This window comes from Saccopteryx leptura, chromosome 13 (assembly GCF_036850995.1).
Source record: "Saccopteryx leptura isolate mSacLep1 chromosome 13, mSacLep1_pri_phased_curated, whole genome shotgun sequence".
In the NCBI taxonomy this organism is placed as follows: Eukaryota; Metazoa; Chordata; class Mammalia; order Chiroptera; family Emballonuridae; genus Saccopteryx; species Saccopteryx leptura.
The window spans coordinates 16,252,635-16,273,551 of NC_089515.1; the positions used below are offsets into that span (position 1 = coordinate 16,252,635).

Genomic DNA, 20,917 nt, shown 5'->3' on the forward strand with positions numbered 1-20,917 from the left:
GGGGGCCGGGCAAGGGTGATGTATTTACTGTCCTGCAAGTTTCTTCATTGTTTTCTGTATTAGCCTGTCTTTCCAATGCACTATTGGCTTAGGCTCTTGCTAAAGTGGAACTGTGACTCAGCCTGTCGTCATTGCTGGAGGAAGTGGTGAGTCACTGAGTTGGTGCCCAAGAGGTCTCCAGGGGCAATGGTCCATTCAGGAGCTCTCCACACGTTCCTCCTTACTGGGACATTGAAGGGCCGGTGCCTCCTCAGCCATGCCCTTGGATGACGTCACTGCCTTCTCAGCTGGGCTTGAGATTCATTTGAAGCTGGCTGCTGTTGTATCAGGAGGTTAGGAGATGTATGTGTGCTTTGACCACCCTCCTTTTCCTCTACAATCACTCAGGGCACTGGCAACAGTAACATCTAGTGGTTTAGAAGCAGCTGGGCTTCGAAGGCAACCTAGCCTGGACTTCTATCCCAGCTCTGTCCCCAATCCTTGGGAGCAGTTTAAAACCCTGAGTATGCCTGGCCTGTGATGGTGCAGTAAATTGAGTGTCGACCTAGAATGCTGAGGTCGCCAGTTTGAAACCCTGGGCTTGCCCAGTCAGGGCACATACAACAAGCCATCAATGAACAACTAAAGCAAAGCAACTGTGACTTGATGCTTCTCGCTCCACCCCCACCTATAAAATCAATAAATTAAAACAAACACAAAAACAAATACCCCTGAGTCTCCTTGTTGTGAAACAGAGAAGGAAAATACTAACTGGCTCAGGAAAGGCTAAATGTGACAATATATATAAGGTACCTTGTTCCCAATACAGTGGTACCTTGAGATATGAATTTAATTCGTTCTGTAACTGAGCTCATAAGTCAACTCATATATCAAACTGCCGATACTGGACCAGTGCACCAATGCTCCAACTAGTGGCAGCTTCCCAAATCACGACTCGTATCTCAGAATTTCGCTCGGATCTCGAACAAAAATACGGACCGAGTTGCAGCTTGTATCATAAAAAATTCGTATGTTGGTCTGTTCGTATCTCAAGGTACCACTGTACTTCAATGCATAGTGCAAAGTAAGTCTCAAAGAAAGATTTATGGTTCCTTCTTTGTTCTTTGTGAACCCATATTACAGTATGGATGTCCATGGAACCTCTTAGCTAAATAATCACTTCTCACTCTCTGCCCCTCAAAGGTTCTTTTATTAGCAAAGGAGTAGGAGGTCAAGAGGCTGGATTGGAAATCACACTGCGAATTCCCAACCCAGCTCTGCCTCTGGCCGGCTGTGTGACCTGGGCCAGGTTCATTTCTCCCTATTCGTGTCTGTAAAATGAGGTTGATGATAATACCTCCTACCCCCGAAGGTCACTAGGGGTTACACGAGCTAGTTCAAGTGAGGGACTTAGGTCGCTACCTGGTATAAGGTTAACACTTGAAACTTAAAAGATAAGAGAAAACCCAGAATTGGTAACAGCCTCGAGAATGAGGCATTGTCAGTTTTGCTTTTGCTCAGAAGCCTCTCTGCTGAGGCAGGTGTGAGGCCGCCCAGGCTGATCCAGGTAAGTCTACGCTACCATAGCCCTTCCCACAGCCCTGTTCCTGTGACAGAGTGAGACTGTCAGTTTCCTGCCAGCTTCCAAAGTATTCTGAAAGTCAATGATTCAGAGATTTGTGACACAGAATGTATTTATGTCAGTATTTTAAGCCCAAGGCAATGGCAATGCCTGATGAATATTACTGAAATGCTTTCTCATGAAGCTTGTAAAGAAAAAGTAAGGAAAGAAAAACCAAGAGGACAAACAATGGGTCCCTCTCTGCCCCAAACTATTAAGGTTGGCATCTGCAATGCAGTTAGCCCTTCCCCCTTCCGGATCTGCCCTTGGAAATAACAGAGAAATACATCTGCCTCTCTAACCTTGTTTCCAATAGGACAATTCTCATTTTCCAAATTGAGCTCTTCTTCTGCCTGTCCTTCCCAAAGAATCATTTCCCTCCTCAACTCCGGCTCTTTCCTCGAGCCCCTCTCTGCCCGTGGGAAACTCCCCTACACCCCCATCTCCCACTGAATGGGAACAATCAGTGTCTTTATTTGTTTTTTTAAAGTTAATTTGATTAGAGTGACATTGGTTAATAACATAAGTTTCAGGTGCACAGTTTTATAACACGCCGTCTGTGTATTGGTCTGTGTGTTCCCTCCCCAAAGTCTAGTCTCCTTCCATCGCCGCACACTCTAGCCAGGGGTCCCCAAACTTTTGACACAGGGGGCCAGTTCACTGTCCCTCAGTCTGTTGGAGGGCCACCACATACAGTGCTCCTCTCACTGACCACCAATGAAAGAGGTGCCCCTTCCAGAAGTGCGGCGGGGCCGGATAAATGGCCTCAGGGGACCACATGTGGCCTGCGGGCCATAGTTTGGGGACACCTTCTCTACCCCTTTGTCCTTTTCATCTTTCCCCACCCCCTGCCCCTCTGGTTACCATCATACTGTCGTCTGTGTCTGTGAGTTTGTAGTCTTGTTTGTTTGTTTGTTGCTCTCTAGTTTATATCCTATGTATAAATGAAATCATGTTTCTTGTTCTCTTCTGTCTGACTTATTTCACTTAACGCAGTACTCTCCAGATCCATCCTTGTTGTCGCAAATGCCAATATTTTATTTTTTATGACTGAGTAGTATTCCATTATACACATGTGCCACATCTTCTTCATCCAGTCATTCATCAAGGGACACTTAGGTTATTCCCCGATCTTGGCTCTTATATCTCTGCCTTTCTGACTCCCTTCCCTTAGCAAGCTCTTTTGATTAAGTACATACTCTTTATTAAACTTACACAAAATTTTCATTATCACTTAAGCGGATATTTACTTTGTGTCATGTACCATGTCAGGTGTCTCATGTGCATTATCACATTTAATTTCCACAGCCAGTCTATGGGGTAAGGTTCTCTGTCATTTCTACCATGGTGAGAAGAATGAAGCTGACAGGGGTAAGGCAGTTTGTCCTCTACTAAGTGGTAGGACTGGGATTTGAACTCAGGAGTCTGACCACTAGGCTATATTTATTTTAAGCTGGTCTTGCCTTCATGGCTCCACACAGAGGGACTGAAAATTGTTTTCTTCTTTTTTTGGGTGTCCATGCCCCGGCTGACTCCTTTGGTGAATGGCTGCGTCAGTGGCTCTTGAAGAAAGGAACAGAGATAGCTAGGTCCCTTACCCCGGGTCTGTGTTCTTGTCCATCTTTCTCTCCTTCCCCTGGTGTCCATCAGCACTTGCTCTTGTTCGCTGGCTCATTTCTCTCTCCTAGGGCATGCTGTTCCTTCACAGGAGCCCACTGAGGTCCCATGGCAACCTGAAGCTTTCCAACTGCCTGGTGGATGGTCGGATGCAGGTGAAGCTGTCGGGATTTGGGCTGTGGGAACTCAAGTACGGCCGGACACTCAGAACATATAATGAGAAAACAGTGGACCACTCAGGTAACCACCGGCTGGACCTGGGCCCACTATCAACAGAGCGGTAAAGGGGTTTCTTACCCCATTTCTGCTTCCTGATGCTCACGTGCACAGGCACCTGCAGGGGGATCTTGCTTTGGACCTGGTGGCATGTGGCTGTTCTGTTCACCCAAGGCGACGAGAACAGGTGGTGTGAGTCCATCATGTGTTGTCTGAGTTAGGAGAACTGGTTCTTATCCCAGTCACTGTCCTTCTCTGTAGTCATCTGTGTCCCATCACATCTTCCCACCTTCCCAGTGTCGAATGATGACCGGCCAGGCACTTTCAGGGTGAGGCGTGTGGCAAGTCTCTGTTCTTTGTGTTCCTGTATCATCTGAGAAGCTTTTATCAGTGGCTGGGACCCACCCCGCAGAATCAGAGTATCTGAAGATACTCTGGGGCCAGAGCATCATATTATTTTTAAAAGCTCCCAAGTGATTCTGATGCACTTCTCAAAATAAGACCCACCATCTGCAGTCCAACCCTCCTTTCAATGTGAGCAACTGAGGCTCGGGGACTCTTCCTATGTGTCCAGTGTTAATTGAGCGCGCTTCCGTCTCAGCTTGCACTTCTCCGGGCCCGCTGAGCCAGTGCCTGCAGCCCTGACCACCTCTCTGGAGCAGCACGTGGCCAGCAGCTGTGCCGAGCGCGTGTAGGGAGGTTCTGTAAGCAGGGATAGGATGTGTCTCACAGAGGAAGACAAAGGAGGCAATTAAATAAGGTGCTGTATCGCTTCTCGGCCTTTTGGCTAAGATCAAGTGTAAATAAGGTGCTGTAGTCACTCCTACTTCTCCATCCTCCAATCTGTTTTCTTTTAATGAGTATAACCCATGATAACAGAAACTTCTACACCTCACTAAGTGTATAAAATATGCAGAATAGATGGATCTAGAGACAAAATGCAGACTAGTGGTTTTCAGGGGCTGGAGACAGAGGGAACAGGGGGAAACTGCTTACTGGGTTTCACTTGGGAGGGATGGAAATGTTTAGAACTGAATAGAGGTAGCGGTTGTGCAACATTGTAAACGTACTGAATGTCGCAGAATTGCTCAATTTAAAATGGTTACTTTTATGTGATGTAGGCGATTCCAGAAGAGAAAAGCAAAAGGAATGCCACTGTCACAGCACAGCCCTGCGGTCACCCCTGCTAACGTCTTAGTGCCGTCCTTCCTGGTTATTGTCTGTTTTCACACGCACGGGCCCCTAGTCGCCCCTGAAGTCAGACGCCCGTGGAGGCTGACTGCTCAGGATGCCTTCCTTTCTCCTGAGTGTCCCTGACACGGAAAGGGTGGCGCTCTGGTTCTGCCCGGACCTCTCTCACGCCGGGCCCACGTCTCGTTGCTTTGCAGAGCTCTACTGGACTGCCCCGGAGCTTCTGCGGCTCCCAGAGGCACCCCGCTCGGGCACCCCAAAGGGAGACGTGTACAGCTTCGCCATTCTGATGAGCGAGCTCATCCAGCACCCTGGCCACGGCCCTTTCGGTGACCGCAGCGACACTGCGGACGGTAAAATGGCGTGTCTCCCGTGGGGGCTTTGGGGATCAGGCTTAGCTTATAAATGCTTGTTTGGGCGATTGTTTTTCTTAAACGTTTATTCATTTACGATTTTTTTCATTCTTATGTTTTCCTTTTAAAATCCAAATATATTTTTTAAAGAATTATTAAACAATTGCAGTTTGATGAAAAACATCAAAGGACTCCGGATTACGGAATTTATTCTGTGACAGCAGCCAGGTCTTGTTAGGAAATAGGTCAGATCCTGTTGCTTCTCTGTACAATAGCCTCCCTGGCTGTCCAGGTGGGGAGTGAAAACAAGTCCTTACCCTGCCCTGCGAAACAGCCAGAGGCCTCTAAACTGGCCTCCACGGCCTGCTACGTTAGTGTCCTGGCGCTGCCATAATAAATTGCCACTGGCTGGATTGAAACAACAACAATTTATTCTCTTTTAGTCCCAGAGGCTAGAGGTTCAAAATCAAGGTTCAAGCGGGCTGTGTGTCCTCCTGAAGCTCAAGGGCAAATTCACTCTTTGCTCCTTCCAGTGTTTTTGGTGGCTGGCCCAGCCTTCATGGTGGCCACGTGGCTCCAATCTCCATCTCTATCTTCACATTGACTCATCCTCAAAATGTCTCTCTTCTGTCTGTCTCCTTTAAGGACCCTTGTCATTGGATTAGGGCCCATCTGCGTAATCCAAGATGATCCCCTCCACCCAAGACACTTAAATATATTTGCAAATACTTTTTTTCCCCTCCCAAATAAGGGCACAGTCACAGGATCTGGGGATTAGGACATGGACATATATCTTTAGGGACTGCCATTCAGCCCACGCCGCCTTCCTAATTCTGTCTCCTGTGGCTTTTTCCTTTCAATCACACTGGCCACCTTCTTGTGCCTCCAACATGCCAGACACATTCCCACCCCAGAGCCTTTGCACATGCTGTTCCTGCTGCCTGAGTATCTCTCACCTTATATTTGTATATACAGATTTGCCTCATTCTGTCTTAAGGACTACACAGTGTTTCACTGTAAGGATCTGCCATGCAGTAACACATTTTGGTTACTTGTCATTTTTTATTATTATAAATCACTGCAATGAGCAGCCTTGTATCTTTGTGGACATATGTGAACGTTTCTTCAGGATAGATTTCTGTCCCTGATTTTTTTTTTAAATAAATGGTGCCCAGTTGTACACTTACAAAGGATATATTCAGGCTTTTTTTCTTTTCTTGATTGTCTCTTAGCACATTCCACCAGAGAATTAAGGGTAAAATTAGTAAGACACGGAACAAAATTTGATCACGTGTAACCCTTTGGAACTATTATTTTCCACTGTGGTTTCACATAATAATTACATGGGGAACTTTAATAACTACTGGTGCCCGGCTCTCAGTTGTAGAGATTCTACCTGGGCGTCAGGGTTTTTAAAGCGCCCAGGTGATGCTAATATGCATCCCAGGTTGACAATAAAGAGAATGTGTGTGTGTGCGTGCGTGTGTGTGTGTGTGTGTGTGAGAGAGAGAGAGAGAGATTCTTTTTTTATTATTATTAATTTTACTAGGGTGACATCAATAAATCAGGGTACATATGTTCAAAGAAAACATGTCCAGGTTATCTTGTCGATCAATTATGTTGCATACCCATCACCCAAAGTCAGATTGTCCTCCATCACCTTCTATCTAGTTTTCTTTGTGCCCCCCCCCCCCCCCCCGTAACCTCCACACTCTTGTCAATGGAGAGAGAGATTCTATGGATACCCAGCCAACCTTTCTCTCTTGATCTTTTTTGGGGGGGCATTCTTTCCTCTTTGCCCACCATTTCTAGTCTCTCCCCAATGGCCCCACTCAAGTCTCATCTTTAGATCATGTGGCCTTCCCTGGAGACATTTTCAAGTCAGGAGCCATCCTGAGTGTATGTAGTTGCTTTGAAAGGAAATTCCAGTTTCTGATTTATGGCCCAATGAAGCAGAGGGGAGACGAATCCTAAAAGGTTCACCTAACAGTTCAGTGCATCTGAGTTTGGAACCAAGCAGCCACGCAGATCTTCCCAGACAGCCAGGCAGGAGCCCCTTAACTCACTCAGCCCAGGCTGCCGTCTGATCGGACCAGCTGGGCACAGTGGCAGTGCTCTGCTCGTGAAGTTAAATGAGAGCTGGCCATGCGGGACTATGTAGACACAGGACTGCAACCAGGAAAAGTACAGTGTGTATCTACTTTATGGGCAAACACACTCCTGCCATTGACTTCTCATAGCTCCCTACAAATAAGCCTGTGTGCTGGGAACGGAATACACAGTGATCCTCTGCGTACACCAGGCCTGTGGTTCTCAAATGTGGACATACACGAACAGAACCTCCTGGTTTGTTAAAACAGAATTGCTGGGTCCCACCTCCAGGGTTTCTGACTCAGGTCTATGGGGAGGCCTGGGTATTTGCACTTCTATCAAGATCCCAGGTGCTGTTGAAGATCTGCTGCTTGTCAAACACTGGTCTAATTAGAAACACAAATCTTCAGGTCCTGAACGTGTGCATTATTCTCAAACTATTTCCTTGACAAAACCTGGTTAAAGCAGAATGTTCAATAAATTTTGGTGGAAGCCAATGAAAAAGGGAGGGAAATAGGTTTCCAAAGTTGGATATAGAGGCAGGACATGGAGGCAACATTTATTATTCATGACACTATCTTTTATATAACATATACGGAATGCAAAATTGTATAAAGCACACTTTGGGGATTTCTTTTTTCTTTCTTTGTTTTTTTTTTTTTTTTTTTTTTTTTTTTTTTTTTTAAATTAACTGAGAGGCTGGGAGGCAAAACCAGACTCCTGCATGCGCCCTGACCAGGATCCACCCTGCAAACCCCTACCAGGCGATGCTCTGCCCAGCTGGGTCTCAGCTCTGTTGCTTGTCAATTGAGCTATTTTAGCAACTGAGGCTGAGGCTGTGGAGCCATCCTCAGTGCTTGGGGCCAACTTTACATGAACCATTTGAGCCATGGCTGTGGGAGGGGAAAAGAGGCAGAGAAATAGAGAGGAGGGCGGGGTGGAGAAGCAGATGATTGCTTTTCCTGATTGCTTCTCCTGTGTGCCCTGACCCGGAACGGAACCTGGGACTTTCATATGCCGAAATGACACTCTGCTGCTGAGCCAGCTGGCCTGGACTGGGGATTGCTAATACGAAAGAAATCATACAGAGATACCCTTCACTTTAAATAAGAAAAGTTCTAGTAGAAAAAAAAATTGATCTAAATTTGGATTAATCAAGGGGTACTCAGATAATTTACATTTAGATTCTTCATTTTCCAGGAGGATTAAGAATATTTCTTATAAAATATTCAGCTTTCTCTAAAATTCTAATCTGTTCAACTGACTTGGAAACTCAATTTACAAAATTAAGAGCACATCTATTTAAAGTGAAATGGACTAAATGGCACAAAGTTCAGACATTTGGCTACCTAAACGCAACGTGAATTTCAGAGATCATCAGCCGGATCAGAGAGCCCATGGCCTCAGCTCCGCTCCGACCTTCCCTGTCGGAGGAGAAGGGCCACGAGGAGCTTGCAGCCTTGGTGAAGGCATGTTGGGATGAATCTCCAGACAGAAGGCCCACCTTCCCTTCCATCAAGAAAATTCTACGAGAAGCCAGTCCCAAAGGGTGAGTTAGCTGTGCAACAGACATTTTCTCCTCCTCATCTTACCAGTAGAATTTTGAAAGGATATGGCTGTGGTTGGTTCTGTGGGGTTTTCTTCCTCCCACCCTCCCTCCTTCCCTCCCTCTTTTCCTTCCTCCCTCCCTCTTTTCCTTCCTCCTCCCTCCTTCCCTCCTTCCCTCCCTTCCTCCCTTCCTCCCTTCCTTTCTCCCTCTTTTCCTTCCTCCTCCCTTCTTTTCTCATCAACTCACTCAATGCCTACCACATATAAAGCACTGTGCTGCTTGCTGGTGAAAGTGGGCTGATAAGTTGTCCTTTTATTTTATAAATGTTACAAAAATGAATCATACTTCCACTACCCTCCTTTGTCCCTTCCAGACATCACTAATCGATCAAGTTCCTCTTTCCCAGAAAGATCTGAGAAAGGGACTCAGAATCCTCTTCAAACCAGCATTCCAAGGTCATGGCTGTTCAATTGAGATTGAACCATGCGATAAGGAATTATACACTAACCTTGCCTGACCAGGTGGTGGCTCAGTGGATAGAGAATGACCTGGCATGTTGAGGACCTGGGTTCAAAATACCGAGATCACTGGCTAAGCATGGGCTCATCCAGCTTAAGTGCAGGGTCTCCGGCTGGAGCGTGGGATCATAAACATGACCCCATGGTCACTGACTTGAGCCCAAAGGTTGCTGGCTTGAAGCTCAAGGTCGCTGACTTGAGCAAGGGGTCACTGGCTCAGCTGGAGCACCCTAATCCAGGTACATATGAGAAAGCAATTAGTGAACAACTAAAGTGCTGCCACTATGAGTTGATGCTTCTCATCTCTCTCCCTTCCTGTCTGTCCTTCTGTGCTTCTTGCTAAAAAAAGAAAAGGAATTATGCACCAAACTTACAGTAGGTTATTGAGTTAAATTATTCATGTCTCTCAAATAATTTTCTCAATAATAACCTTGCTTTAAGCCAGGATAATGATATTATCCACATGGAATAATATCTTTTGCCACATGGAACATATGAAGGCACAGACATGTGAGAAGTAGTTTGAGTTTGTAAAGAAAGCCCTGCCCTGGGAGTCAGGTATATATCTGCTCCCGATTCTCCCATTTCACTGGGTACTCTTAACACGATGGCCCCACAGTCTGTGTTTTCCACATCAAGATTGCTTTAAATGGTATGGATCAGGTCAGTTTATACGTCCTGACTTTTTACCCCCAAAATAGGGTCCCCAATGTGAAGGCAGGTGTATTTCCCTGTGCGCCTCAGTCTCCTCCTCTGAAAGATGAGGGATATAAGTTTGTCTGAAGGCCCTTCTAAAACGAGAATTTGCAGGATCTACAAGTGTCCCTTCTGTCTGTCATCTGAAAAGAAAACAAAGAATGACCTGTCCTAAAATCTACATTCGTGGTTGGCTGGGATGGGATATGAAGCACATTGGAAAGTGGGGGAGGGCCATCAAAAGCCATCACTGGTTGAATGCCCACTGGTTCCAAGGTTCCTGACACGGCTCTAGGGACTTTGTTCCGATTATCTCCCTTAGGATAACCCTGCAAAGTATGTCTTATTATCTCCATTTTCTAGATGAAGAAACTGAGGTTCAGAGGGGGAAAGAGGACAGGTCCAAACCACAGAGTTGGTAAAGGGCAGCCTCTGTCCTGCCACATGGTCTCACTGCCATGGTCACTTCCCTGCCGTCCGTTGGTAACCCTTACGCAGGAAACCGTTAGGGCAAAACACGTTTTCTAGGAATTATAGTTGGAAGATGTGCTCTACTATGGTCCTAAAGTTCTTGGAAAAAGACATTGATGTCTGGGTTCTCTTCAAGCTACGTGAGCATTCTAGACAGTATGGTGAGCAAGCTGGAAGTGTACGCCAGTCACCTGGAGGAGGTGGTGGAAGAGAGGACCAACCAGCTGATGGCCGAGAAGCGGAAGGTGGACAAGCTTCTGTCCACAATACTGCCCAGGTATTCCGGAGAACTGGGGACCTGCACAAAGAGACCCAGGAAACAACAGCACCGACATCTAAGAGGCCTCTAAAGGAGAGAATATATTCTTTGTTCTCTTTCTAAAAAGAGATCAGGTTCTACAATGGGTTAAGCATTTTGTGTGTGGTTTGGCACAGCCTGCAAAGGGAGATCGAGGCAAAGCCCCTAGAATCCATAAGGGTAGAGAGTTTAGGTCTTTCTATTTTTTTTTTTTCAAGTTTCAACATTTTTCTATCACTTATTTATTTTTATTTGAATTTTGGTGTTTGTTTATGTTCTTGACCTGCTTAGCTCAATTCTTTTGCTCTCAATCTTTAAAATACATGCTACATAAGAATTCCCCAAACGAAATATTTTACTCTTGGGTCATTCATTCATATACATAATATCAAATGACTGCTAAATCCATGTACTTGGTGTCTCAGTTAGGAATGAGTTGTTTTTAGATAATTCCTTTTAGTCATCAGTATATTGATTTGTGCGTTCACCACCCCAAGGAAGAGGGTAAACGGTGATGGAAGGAGCCTTGAGTTGGAGTAATAAAAGTGTAGGTCTTTTATATCAATAGAAAGGTGATGGATGCACCCAGAGGAGAGCGACCACTAGATGGCGAGCTAGTTCCACAAATCTAGTCAGTTGCTAACTTCCGGTATTTCAGATCCAAAACCTTTGCACAATACAATATATATACCCATGACTTTAGATTCAAAAGTTTCTTCCTTTTTCACTCTTTTTTCCACTTGTGCACTCTCTAAGCCCTTGGCAGAAGCATCTGCTGTTAAAATTCCTGCACCCTTTTTATATGTCTTGAGTAAAGGATTGGGGTTGAGGATTTGAATGTGTTAATGTGAGGTTGGTTAATGGAAGTAAAAATAATAATTTATGATTGGTGAATGCTTACATTTGCTTCCACTTCTGCAGCTGGAACCTTTATAATCAAACTCTATAACTATAGGAGAAAATAAAGTGTCCTCAGGGAGAAAATCTGTTTGTAAAGACATTTAGGTGACCTGCTCCTTCCCTACCCTAATTAAAATCTTTCTTTATGGACAACATGCAGGTGGAGAAACAGGTGGCAAAAGAAACCCTTCAGATGATTAATTTTGTTAATCAAAAACCAAACCCGTTCTGGCCGGTTGGCTCAGTGGTAGACATCGGCCTGGCGTGCAGGAGTCCCAGGTTTGATTCCCGGCCAGGGCACACAGGAGAAGCACCCATCTGCTTCTCCACCCCTCCCCCTCTCCTTCCTCTCTGTCTCTCTCTTCCCTTCCCGCAGCCAAGGCTCCACTGGAGCAAAGTTGGCCCGGGCACTGAGGATGGCTCTGTGGCCTCTGCCTCAGGCACTAGAATAGCTCTGGTTGCAACAGAGCAACTCCCAGATGGGCAGAATATCGCCCCCTGGGGGGCGTGCCTGGTGGATCCTGGTCCGGCGCATGCAGGAGTCTGTCTGACTGCCTCCCCGTTTCCAACTTCAGAAAAATACAAAAACAAAAACAAAAACAAACAAACAAACAAACAAAACAAACAAACCCACTGAAGCAGAGAAGGATCTACCAGGGCGACTTTGTGGGGGCCTGTGGGGGACAAGAGTGAATATGCCACCGTTAAATAACAGTCTTTTTCTCTGATTTCAGCTTCATTGGGGAACAGCTTATAGCTGGAAGGTCCGTGGAACCAGAACATTTTGAGTCTGTGACCATCTTTTTCTCCGACATTGTTGGGTTCACAACACTCTGTTCTCTCAGCTCCCCGTTGCAAGTCGTGGAGCTCCTCAATGACCTCTACAGTCTGTTCGATCACATCATTGAAACCTACGATGTGTATAAGGTGAGGCGCCTGGCTTCCGGCTTGTGAGGGAACACGTGCAACTTGCCCTGTCTCCTGGGCAGCAGTGGGGGTGAACCCGCCCTGGACATCAGCAGCAAGGATGGGGGGGGGCTCTAGTTCGGGCGGGCAGTCTATTTCAATTCGTGGCAGAAACTCAATATTTCATTCCTGTTTGTTTTCTTGGAGAAGGGCTTGATTGATCACAGTTATAAATGTTACTTGTCAAGCAGCATCAGTTGTTCCTTCTGTGTCCTTCCTTTATCTCACAGTAAGCTCATTTCTAAAAGAGGCATTGACCTTCGATTAGCTAATTCCTCCATTTCCCTCCAGAGTAGATTTTCTTCAGATTCAGAAAGATTCAGAAGAGTCACTCTTCTTTAAAGGTTGTCTTTGAATTTTGTGTGAGTCTCACTTCTCTGTTATTGTGATCCTTAGCAATTCAAAGGAAGAAAGCTTCCCGAGGTTAGACTGTCAGTCTTGTAACTAAAGGTGAGACACTGACTGCCTGCCCCGTGCTGCCGTGGCGTGGCATGACCTGGGTCACCCAGAGTAAAATGACTGTACCACCCGTTGATACCTGAAATTCTATCGGGTCATCTTCGGCTTCTGCTCAAATGCAAACGTATCTGGGAAGGGGTGTAGGTCACTGTAAGCTTAGTCATGGAAATGATGTGAGAACGGGGGATCTGAAAGCTGATTTTATTAGGAGGATGGGGAGAGATGAGGACAGATGAGGCAGATGCACACACTTACATATATGTATAAACATACATATTTTGCATAATATGTACACATGTATACATATGTATAAGAGCCCTTGCGTGGGGTGAAGACATTGCAGTTTGGTTAGACGGATTCCACTCGATGGATCCGTGTGATCCTTCAAAGTTTTCCCCGTCAGCACGCTGCTTCCTGTCAGACAGGTTTTGAACTTGGGTTGGCAAAATAGAGTCCCCACTGCTCTCAGATTCCAGTGGAGGAAGCGGTGACTGTGGGGAGGAGGGCTCAGGGCAGGCAGGCTTTGTGGAAGGACCAGGACTGAAACACACTTGAGGATTTGCTGGGACTTAGAAGGAGTGGAGGTTAGGAAGTGTGACCCTTCAACGCCTGGGGCCTCGAAGCAAGCGTCAGTAATGAGGGCCTTGATCTCGGAGGCACCCCCTCCCTCCTGGAGGCCACTTTGTTGCTTTCTCTTTAGGTTGAAACCATTGGAGATGCGTACATGGTGGCCAGCGGGCTTCCCATTCGCAATGGAGCTCAGCACGTGGACGAGATTGCCACAATGTCCTTGCACTTCCTCAGTGCCACCGTCCACTTCCAGATCGGGCACATGCCTCAGGAGAAGCTCAAACTCCGGATCGGCCTCCACACAGGTAGATGGCACTGATGGAAGGGGGTCTTATGGTCCAGGTGTGATGGCAGGTCATTCTGGATTCAAGTCCGAGGTCCAAGGCTTTCGGGAAACCCTGAAAGTGAATGGTAGCATCTTAAGGAAATGAAAGGGTGAATGATCTTTGCATGTATGCTTCATGGGCACATGATCTGTACAGAAGTGGCTTGCGCTTGGTTTAATGCCCTTCTGATGCTGTCTTAAAATATTTAGTAATTTTTGAATGAGGAGTCTCTTACTTTCAACCGGGCCCTGCAAATTTTGTAGCCAGACCTGCTCCGACCTGTCTTCTGTGGCTTCACTAAGATAAAACCTGACCCTGAGCAGAAGGAATTGGTCCCGTGTTTGTGCCGCTGTGGCTTTGTTTACATTTCTAGTGCGTGAATAACATTGCCATTGGTTTCTGTCTTAGATTGATTGTTGTAACAAAATAGTATAGACTGGACTGCTTAGACTGCAGGCATTCTTCTTGAAGTTCTGGAGGCTGGGAAATCTAAGATCAGAATACCAGCATCCTCTGGTTCTGGTGAGGACTGGTTCCTGGCTGGCAGGCGGTAGTCTCTGGCTGTGTCCTCACATGATGGAGGAAGGGAGAGTGCTCTAGTGTCTCTCCTTCTTATAAGCTCACTAATCATAGTATCATAGTATAAGAACCTTACTCTCATGACGTCATCTAAACCTAATTATCTCCTGCAGTTCCCCCCGCCCCCCAATACCATCATATTGAGGGCTAGGGGTTCAACACGTGAATGTGGGCTAGACACCAAGTATTCAGTCCATAACAGCTGATTATGTTGTTTTCCACCAGAAGTCTGTGGGTTCTAAAGCTTGCCTCTTAGTAAACTCTAAGATCTTTTGCCAAGCTTTGCCCCACAAAGGCACTTAACAAATGTTGATTGAATTGCATTTGTTGATTTGATGTGCAGGGTGGAGCCCGGCCGGTGGAGCCCGGCCCTAGGGAAATGCAGACTGGTTTTCCCCATCTGTTCTTTCCTTCGTAGGTCCTGTGGTGGCCGGTGTGGTGGGGGTCACCATGCCCAGATATTGTCTGTTTGGAGACACCGTGAACATGGCCTCCCGAATGGAAAGCAGCAGTTTGCGTGGGTATCACTTACAGCAGTGGTCCCCAACCCCCCGGGCTGCGGACCGGTACCAGTCCGTGGGCCATTTGGTACCGGTCCGCAGAGAAAGAATAAATAACTTACATTATTTCCATTTTATTTATATTTAAGTCTGAATAATGTTTTACTTTTAAAAAATGACCAGATTCCCTCTGTTACATCCGTCTAAGACTCACTCTTGATGCTTATCTCGTAAGTTCGACAATTATATTTAAAAATACCACAGTTTTACGCCGGTCGCATAACTTTATTTTGTGCATTTATCCGTCCCACCCTAAAGGCTGGTCTGTGAAAATATTTTCTGACATTAAACTGGTCCGTGGCCCAAAACACGTTGGGGACCACTGACTTACAGTACTTTGCAAACGCAATACCCCTGCCCCGCCAGCCCCCTGTCTTTCCCCAGAGGGTATTTTTAGAAGACCCATTTGCATTTTGTCTGCTGGTTTTCATTTCCAGGGTAAGATCATTATCCACTTCAGGCAACACTGATCACACGCTTTGTAGGTGGGATTTTGCCTGTCCTGTCCAAAGAGCCATGTAAACACCCTACCTCCTTCCAAAACTACCCGTCCTAAACAGTCAGGCCCACGTGTAATCAGGTAATTCAAATGAAGAGCAGGAGTCAGCAAACTTTTTCTGTACAGGGCCAAACAGTAAGTACTTAGGTGTTACTGGCCATAGTTTTTTTGTAACTGCTTAACCACTATCATGTGTGAAAACAGCCAATGATGGTATGTAAATGAAAGGGCATGGCCATGTTCCAATAAAACTTTATTTGTAAACACAGGTGGTAGGCTGGATTTGTCACGTGGGTGGTAATTTGCTCATCTGTGACATATAGATTTGGTGACACCACAGAAACCTATGGTCAAGAGCACCAGGGGATAGTATATTCCAGGGGTCCCCAAACTTTTTACACAGGGGGCCAGTTCACTGTCCCTCAGACTGTTGGGGGGCCGGACTATAAAAAAAACTATGAACAAATCCCTGTGCACACTGCACATATCTTATTTTAAAGTAAAAAAACAAAACGGGAACAAATACAATGTTTAAAATAAAGAACAAGTAAATTTAAATCAACAAACTGACCAGTATTTCGATGGGAACTATGTTCCTCTCACTGACCACCAATGAAAGAGGTGCCCCTTCTGGAAGTGCGGTGGGGGCCGGGTAAATGGCCTCAGGGGGCCGCATGCGGCCCGCAGTTTGGGGACCCCTGGTATATTCTTTATTTTTACGGTCATTTTGTTGCATTGGTAGAACTTCTCTTTTAGTTTGTAAGTAAAAACTTTAAGGATCAATTTTGAAAGTGGGAACCCAGCCGTGGGGAGCTTCCGCTTGCCTATGAAGTCAGTTCTGTTTTCTGGTTCTAAACTGAACACATGAAAGTGTGAGCAGCACCCAGCAGTGAGTGGGCAGTGCCTGTGTGGTTGCGGGTCCCAGCCCGAGTGTCCCAGATGTTGGAGAGGGGGTCTGTGACCGCTGGCAACCCGAGCATTTGGGCGGTGTAGCGCTCCCTCCCACAGCAGCCGCTGCCTCTCTGACGCTGTGTCAGGGTCACAACCAAAGCAGTAACTAGATAATAACTGTTTCGTGGCAGCTCTCCGGATTCATGTCTCCCAGAGCACCGCAGGCGCCCTGCTGGCATCGGGAGAGTACACTCTGCAAAAGAGAGGCACCATTCCAGTCAAGGTAAGACCAGGCCAGGTGCGCCCACCTGCCCCATCTGGTCTCTGATGGACATGCCGAGGAGCTCGGTGGGACGAGTGCGTCTCTGCGCATGGCGTCTCTGCGCATGGCGTCTCTGCGCATGGCGGCCCCTGAGATCCACGTGGAGGCTCCTAGGACTGCCAGGTCTACCCTCGGAGAGAACTGTCCCGTCCTGTTCCCTCAAATGGTCACACGTGGAATTTATGACAGGAAACACCTTGTCTCCCACCTAGACCAAGCCCGTGGAAAGCCTCCTTTCTCTTTGCCAGAGATGGTCTCCTGGTTTCTGCTTGAACCCCCCAGTCTGGTCAAGGCAACAGCAAACACAGGCGCAAGAGTTATAGTGCCCACCTCTCCCCGATGTCCCTTCTTTCGAGTTGACAGAGCCCAGGTAGAGGGGATAGAAACCTGTTGGTTTGGGGGTAGTAGGTCCTTATCTCTGTACGTTTAAATATCTCTTCCCTTTCCCTCTGCCTCCTCCTCCAGGCTGGCATCTAGTCTGTCACTGAAATGTGCCGTGACACGTTCTCATCTGTCTGATAAACGTTGCTCTTTCTGGGTGGGGAGGTGGTTCTCCTCCTGAGATGTTTTCTAGAAAATCTTGGAGACGTTCATGGCGGGTGGTTACTCTGACATCAGTGTTTGGGTGGGTGCAGGGGTCCTGGGAAAGAAGGGAAGAGGGTGGGATTAGCTCCCTGGTTTGCTGAGTCTGGCCCTGCTAGCTGTATTTGATCAACTGACTTCAGAGAAGAGGAAGACTTTTCTAGAAAGCAGCAGTGTAGCCTGACCAGGCAGTGGCACAGTGGATAGAGTATTGGACTGGGACACAGAAGACCCAGGTTCAAAACCCTGAGGTAGCTGACTTAAGCGCGGGCTCATCGGGTTTGAGCAAAGCTCACCAGCTTGAGCCCAAGGTCGCTGGCTTGAGCAAGGGGTCTCTTGGTCTGCTGTAGCCTCCCGGTCAAGGCACATATGAGAAAGCAACCAATGAACAACTAAGGTGCTGCAATGAAGAATTGATGCTTCTCATCTCTCTCCCTTTCTGTCTGTCTGTCCCTATCCGTCCTCTCTGTCTCTTCTGTCTGTGTCACAGAAAGAAAAAAAAGAAAAGAAAGAAAGCAGCAGTGTAGACATCACTTTGAATCTTGTCCTACTACTTAGTAGGTGTCAGATTAGGGGGACTGGTAATAATCCTGCCCTCAAAGGGTGGATATGAAGATTATATATAAACATGTATCTGGCATGCTTCACATGGAGTCCTGCTTATGTAAGACCTCAAAAGTATTATTATTTTTCAAGATTTTCCCTGCCACAAACTTCCCCCTGCAGTGGCCCTTACCCCTGGGCCATCACTGACCATCCCTCCAGGCTTATCCGCAACGCCCAAGCAGTCATCAGGATCTGGTCTACCACAAGGCCCCTCCCTTACTGAAGCAGCCCCTGGCTGGCTGCTGTTCTAGCTACAGACGTTCTCAGCAGGCGAGCTGTCTGCTCAGGGGCCACCCTCCGCTGGTGGCCTCTCCTTCCCTGTCATGCACCAGCGTCTCCCTGGCCTCCCACAGGGCAAAGGAGAACAGACAACATTCTGGTTGAAAGGCAAAGAAGGCTTCACTCTTCCACTCCCCGAATTTGCTGAGGAAGAGGCCGAAGTCCCAGAAATCTGCTGAGGTGAGTGTCTTCTTTAAAGATGTCTGTGGGGTCCCATGAAAACCTGTGGGGTGAATGAAATGTACCATTTCGGGGGTGTTGTTCCTGGGCATTGAGTCAGTCTCCCAGTAGAGGGCGCCATCTAGCTGGCCTCCTCATCCCCCCCTGGAGTTCTGTGGACTGGAGCAAACGTGGAGTTGGATGAGCTGGGTAGAGTGAGCTCATTTTCAGGGGGGCCAAGGCTGGGCTGTTTCCCCAGACCTGCCAGAGAGCCTGCCCTAGCTGCCAACTATTTCCAGCTCATTAGCTCATGCATTTGCAGTGAACCCAGTTTCATTCTGGGAGAGGGGACAGCTGGAGGAGGAAGCCTGGGGCTAAGCACAGGTCTGGCCCTGTTTTGCTTTCCTTTGCAAGGTGGCTGCTCCCTGACCTTTAGTGCCTATTTTCCTTATCAGCTACTTAGCCTGCAGGGAGAGAGGAGGTCGTGTCAGAAGGCATCTCAGGATGTTTTCAGAGGATAAAGTTCTGCCTAAGGTGTGAGCCATCGCTGAAATTCAATAGGATCAGGCCACCCCGAGCAGACAGGACACTGGCAGTCAGTCGCTGGAAGGCCTGATCTGGAGCTCTGACCTCTGTGAGCGTGGCAGCTTCCAAATGGATAACATCCCAGCCTCAATTTATTGCTTAATTTCTTTCCCATCCACTGAGCAAAAGATACAATCAAGGCTTGACTTTTAAAGAGAACAGTCCTTCATTTATGAAGTGTTTAATTTTCTTATTTTGGTACTCTCCAGCAAAGATGAATAAGCCCACCCATTCTGCTGTGAATATTCCCCCTTTACACAGAGAATAGGATTCCACGCTGTTTTATGAAGCGGTCCCTGTGAGAGATTGGCTGGCCATTCATGCAGTTACAGCAGTGGTCCCCAACCTTTTTTGGGTCACGGACTGATTTAATGTCAGAAAATATTTTCATGGACTGGCCTTTAGGGTGGGACAGATAAATGTATCACATGACCGAGACAAGCATCAAGGGTGAGTCTTAGACGGATGTAACAGAGGGAATCTGGTCATTTTAAAAAAATAAAACATCATTCAGACTTAAATGAAAATAATGTAAGTTATTTATTCTTTCTCTGCGGACCGGTACCAAATGGCCCATGGACCGGTACCGGTCCGCAGCCCAGGGGTTGGGGACCACTGAGTTACAGGACTTCTTTTCCTATTTCTTTCAATGCCTCGCATCCAGATTCCCTTCCGCGTGGCTGCTCCTGATTCTGGCAGCGCAATCTGAATGATGTCTAACATTGGAGACCTTTCCTGTTGAATTTCCCACGACAAAGAGGGGAAGACCACGGGGTCCGGGGAGGTTTCCTGTTTAGCCTGACCACCGCGCTGCCTCAGGGGAGATACTTTTGAGCTCTGTATAGGCAAAGAAAAGACCTTTCCGTGGATTGGGAGCATTTAGTACCAAATTTACAGAAGGTTTGGTGGAATTCTGGCCTTTCTTCAGTAAGAGGGACACCAAATAGCAGCGAGGGAGGTGCTTGACAAACAGTCCCATCTCTATTGAGCTCCGCAGCGCTTCCATTAGTAGAGCTTTCCTTCTGCCCAGAGAGGGCGGCTGAACTCTGGGGCCTGAGCAGACTCCACTTTCTACAACACGATCCCATTTTCCTTGTGGTAGGTTTGGCTCCTCTCCGAAGGCCTTCAGCATCAAAGATGGAAGGCTTTTGACTGATATTCAGAAGGGAGGAGAGCAGAAGGCATTAATATGAAGGAGGCAGGGGAGCTTCCCCTGTTACCCCAGCATGGAGACAAGGGGCCAAGAGTTATCTTCTCCTGCCTTATAACTTCTTCCCTTGTTTGGGATCAGGGATTCTTGATCCAAACACTATGATCCACCATGAAAGGGGATAAGGCAAGTTTGCTATGAGGTCTCTTAGACATAGATCAGTCTCCATCCACCCATCCATCCATCCATCCATCCACCCATCCATCTATATGAACATCTCATTAATTCAAGGAGAATTATTGAGCACTTGCTTGTGCCAGGCACCACATTGGGGGACACAAGAGAATATGAAACTTTCTTTGGTCTTTAGCACTCAGTGTAGTTGGAGAAAAAAAGCATAAATAATAGTAGTGCGATATGTTAGGGACAAAGAGAGGGGTGTACAAACCTGTAGGAGTAACTAAGCAATCGAATATTGTTATACAAAAAGAATATTAGAAAATGATACATAGATGTAGGAACTGGGTTGGTGAGATACCACAGTTGTCTATTTTTATCCCATCTTTGTGTCTTTATGGAGTGTTTGTATGTGTTTCCTTCCAGCCCTAACCTACATGCTTATACAAGTTATGTTTTGATAATAAAAACTTTACCACTTCTGCCTTTTCACTGAACATTTTTTTAATTCATTTTAGAGAGGAGAGAGAGAGAGAGAGAGAGAGAGAGAGAGAGAGGAGAGACAGAGAGAGAGAAGGGGGGGAGGAGCTGGAAGCATCAACTCCCATATGTGTCTTGACCAGGCAAGCCCAGGGTTTTGAACCGGCGACCTCAGCATTTCCAGGTCGACGCTTTATCCACTGCACCACCACAGGTCAGGCCTTTCA

At 46.8% G+C, this 20,917-nt stretch overlaps 1 protein-coding gene across 1 annotated transcript in view; it reads left to right on the forward strand.

Annotated features, from left to right (window-relative positions):
• The window catches only part of LOC136384492 (guanylate cyclase 2G-like), a 49,388-nt gene extending 28,794 nt beyond the window's left edge, over nt 1–20,594 (forward strand). The window contains exons 13-22 of the mRNA XM_066354723.1: nt 3,289–3,457; nt 4,822–4,977; nt 8,440–8,617; nt 10,439–10,579; nt 12,235–12,427; nt 13,626–13,800; nt 14,819–14,917; nt 16,542–16,633; nt 18,214–18,319; nt 19,548–20,594. Coding sequence (XP_066210820.1) covers nt 3,289–3,457; nt 4,822–4,977; nt 8,440–8,617; nt 10,439–10,579; nt 12,235–12,427; nt 13,626–13,800; nt 14,819–14,917; nt 16,542–16,633; nt 18,214–18,318 — 1,308 coding nt within the window. The 3' untranslated portion in view covers nt 18,319; nt 19,548–20,594. The remainder of the gene's footprint in view (nt 1–3,288; nt 3,458–4,821; nt 4,978–8,439; nt 8,618–10,438; nt 10,580–12,234; nt 12,428–13,625; nt 13,801–14,818; nt 14,918–16,541; nt 16,634–18,213; nt 18,320–19,547) is intronic.
• Nucleotides 20,595–20,917: the final 323 nt, after the last annotated feature.